This window comes from Montipora capricornis, chromosome 10, assembly GCF_036669925.1.
Source record: "Montipora capricornis isolate CH-2021 chromosome 10, ASM3666992v2, whole genome shotgun sequence".
Classification (NCBI taxonomy): Eukaryota; Metazoa; Cnidaria; class Anthozoa; order Scleractinia; family Acroporidae; genus Montipora; species Montipora capricornis.
In genome coordinates this window covers 58,058,678-58,061,177 of record NC_090892.1, presented here as the reverse complement: position 1 = coordinate 58,061,177, position 2,500 = coordinate 58,058,678, and the positions used below count along the sequence as shown (strand labels likewise).

General features: G+C 39.4%; 1 protein-coding gene across 3 annotated transcripts in view; it reads right to left on the bottom strand.

The window, feature by feature from the left end:
* LOC138018909 (F-box only protein 15-like) overlaps positions 1-2,500 on the bottom strand; it is a 23,778-nt gene that overhangs the window by 903 nt on the left and 20,375 nt on the right. For all 3 annotated transcript variants that reach the window (XM_068865580.1, XM_068865581.1, XM_068865582.1), the window contains 2 exons: positions 898-977; positions 1-768 (listed from right to left, as the gene is read on the bottom strand). The exon at positions 1-768 is cut by the window's left edge and continues 903 nt beyond it. In XM_068865580.1, the coding sequence (XP_068721681.1) occupies positions 679-768; positions 898-977 (170 nt within the window). In that variant the 3' untranslated portion in view covers positions 1-678. The remainder of the gene's footprint in view (positions 769-897; positions 978-2,500) is intronic.

The following is a 2,500-nucleotide window of genomic DNA, read 5'->3' as shown; positions in this document are numbered from 1 at the left end:
TGTGATGGTAATTAGTTCTACTTTACATATGAATGAAAACTAATTTTCATAACAAAAACTTCGCACTTAGACTCGCTTTGAAGATGAGGCAGGCAAGAACTCGGAAATGGCCTATTTGATTCGCTGTTTTCAAGGAAAGCAGTCTGTGACGTCAACCCAGTATTAAACCCATTCCACCTCATTGCTCGGTTATTGATCAAAGTATGACCACTTTTCCCGTCTTTCAAAGCCAATAAAATAGTACTGAAATTTCAATCCAAAGGTTCTCAAAACAACACGATGTATTTGGGACGATTTCGGAAAATATATAAAGTGGAAAAGTGTGTTGAGGTGATAGGCACTTTAAAAGATTGCCTGACAGTAGTATCAGACAAATATATCCCAACGTTTCCCTACCGAAAAGAACTACTTTCCATAGGAAATCCACTTTTACCGGAAGAAAACCCTTTCGATCATTCTTAGCCCGATCTCTTAACCCTTCCACTCCCAAGAGTGATCGATATGTAAATTCTCTTCACAATTTCAATCAAATTTAAGTCAAACCGGTATTGAGAATGAAGATTATTATCACTTAAGAGTTGTGATCTTGATATAACACCAAATTCTCATGACTACCCAAAAAAGAACTCTCTGAAACTAGTTGGGAGAATCAACGTTTTGATCGTGGGAAAGAAAGGGTTAATACGACGTTTTAAAACAAGAATTGATGAAAGTTTTCAGCACCCGTAGCTCCACGTTCGTCACCAGTGTTTTTCCCTCATCCTCAATCTGAAATAAGTTGAAAATCAATGATGGTCAACGAAGCTATTGGTCGAGCTCCTGAAATGGACTGAATCAACGTTGCCAACTATGTTAATCTAATGGCGCGGAGAACAGGAGCTGTAAGGCAAGACTTACCGAGAGCAAATCAAGTCGAACTGTACCATGTTCATCGCTGTGCTCGATGAAGAATTTCGTACCGTCAGATGAAAAGTCTCCTAACAAAAAATCCGTCGATAAAGTTACTAAAAGTTGAAAATACATTTTTTTTAACTGGACGTGTACTAATTGTAAACAACTTTTAAAGCCTCGTGAACAATCTGAGTTCATTGGAGAAGTCTTTCTTATGAAAGCGTCCCTCATTCGAGTCTTTCGAGTCTAGAGTTTGCGTGATTAGATTGATTAAGGGTGCAGGGCTGGCATAGTGGTGAGAGCACTCGCCTCCCACCAATATGGTGCGGGTTCGATTCTAAAATTCGGCATCACATGTGGGTTGAGTTTGAAGGTTCTCCACTCTGCACTGAGAGGTTTTTTTCCGGGTGCAGCACTCCAGTTTTTCCCTCTCCTCTAAAACCAACATTTCACTTGATTTGCGTTGTTGATTTCACTTACAGTGTCCCCAATTAGTGCTCCAGCGCTATCAGACTAGACACTAAAGTAAAGTTCCTTTCCTTTCCCTTCCTTTCTTATACACCACTTTCATAAATGGCCACCAACTTTACATCCTTGTGTACCTACTGCCCTCGTTTAAAAACAATTATTAAATTCTCAACCTCGGATAATGCAATTCTCGTGCTCTGATTGGTTCACTCAATCTCGGTTATCAGCTCATATACCACGGTTTGACCTTATATGGTAAATGATTGATCTAAGTGTTGCCAAGCTAACAGTTTTTTCGCCGGAAAGCGAAATTTCTCTCTGAAGAAAGCAAAAAAAAAAGTTTTTTCTGGACAGCTGGGTTAAATTCCGACGTTTAGAAGTACGCGAAAAGGTAAGAAATGTTTTTGTGACGAGCCTGCGTCTGTCTGACTACAAGGTGTTACACATCGCATCGGTTCTCATCAAGTTTTTTTGATTTCGCTCGGATTTGCTCGCTTTTTTCGCTCGCCTTTCGTACTTTCTAAACTTTTGGAGTTTAAAGGAATTTAATAAAACAATTATTCCATTCGCGCTTGTTGGATATGAGACTGGTTATAGCCAACTCGGCGCTACGCGCCTCGTTGGCTATTTACCATCTCATATCCAACGTGCGCTCATGGAATAATTGTTAAATATTCTTTTGAAATTTGCTCGTCGTAGCGAGATTAGTAGGGCTTATTAGCATTAAAACAAAAGAATAATTTATTTGGCCGCCATTATGAAAGAGGTCTATATCAGCTATTAGTATCTCTCAGATAGTACGCGCTCCATGATTGGCTAATTTAGAGGGCCGTATTTTTAAAGTGTAGCCCTCTGTCTGGCCCGCTAAATTTGAAATTTTGAATCAACATTTTCTAGAAGGTTTCTCATATGATTTGCGTGAAACAAACTCGTGATACTCTTTGAATCTTGCAAGTCACTATTTAAAAAACATTTTCGTTTTTCGGATTTTGACGCACGCCAATCATTAGTTACAGCTAAACGTTCCGCTCAAGGCTTTACATCAACTAGTTTCCTTTCCCGCGTGTCTGATTACCTCAGAGATGATAAAAGTCTTACTAATCTCGTTTTCTCGGACCGACCGTACTGTAAGATACTGATC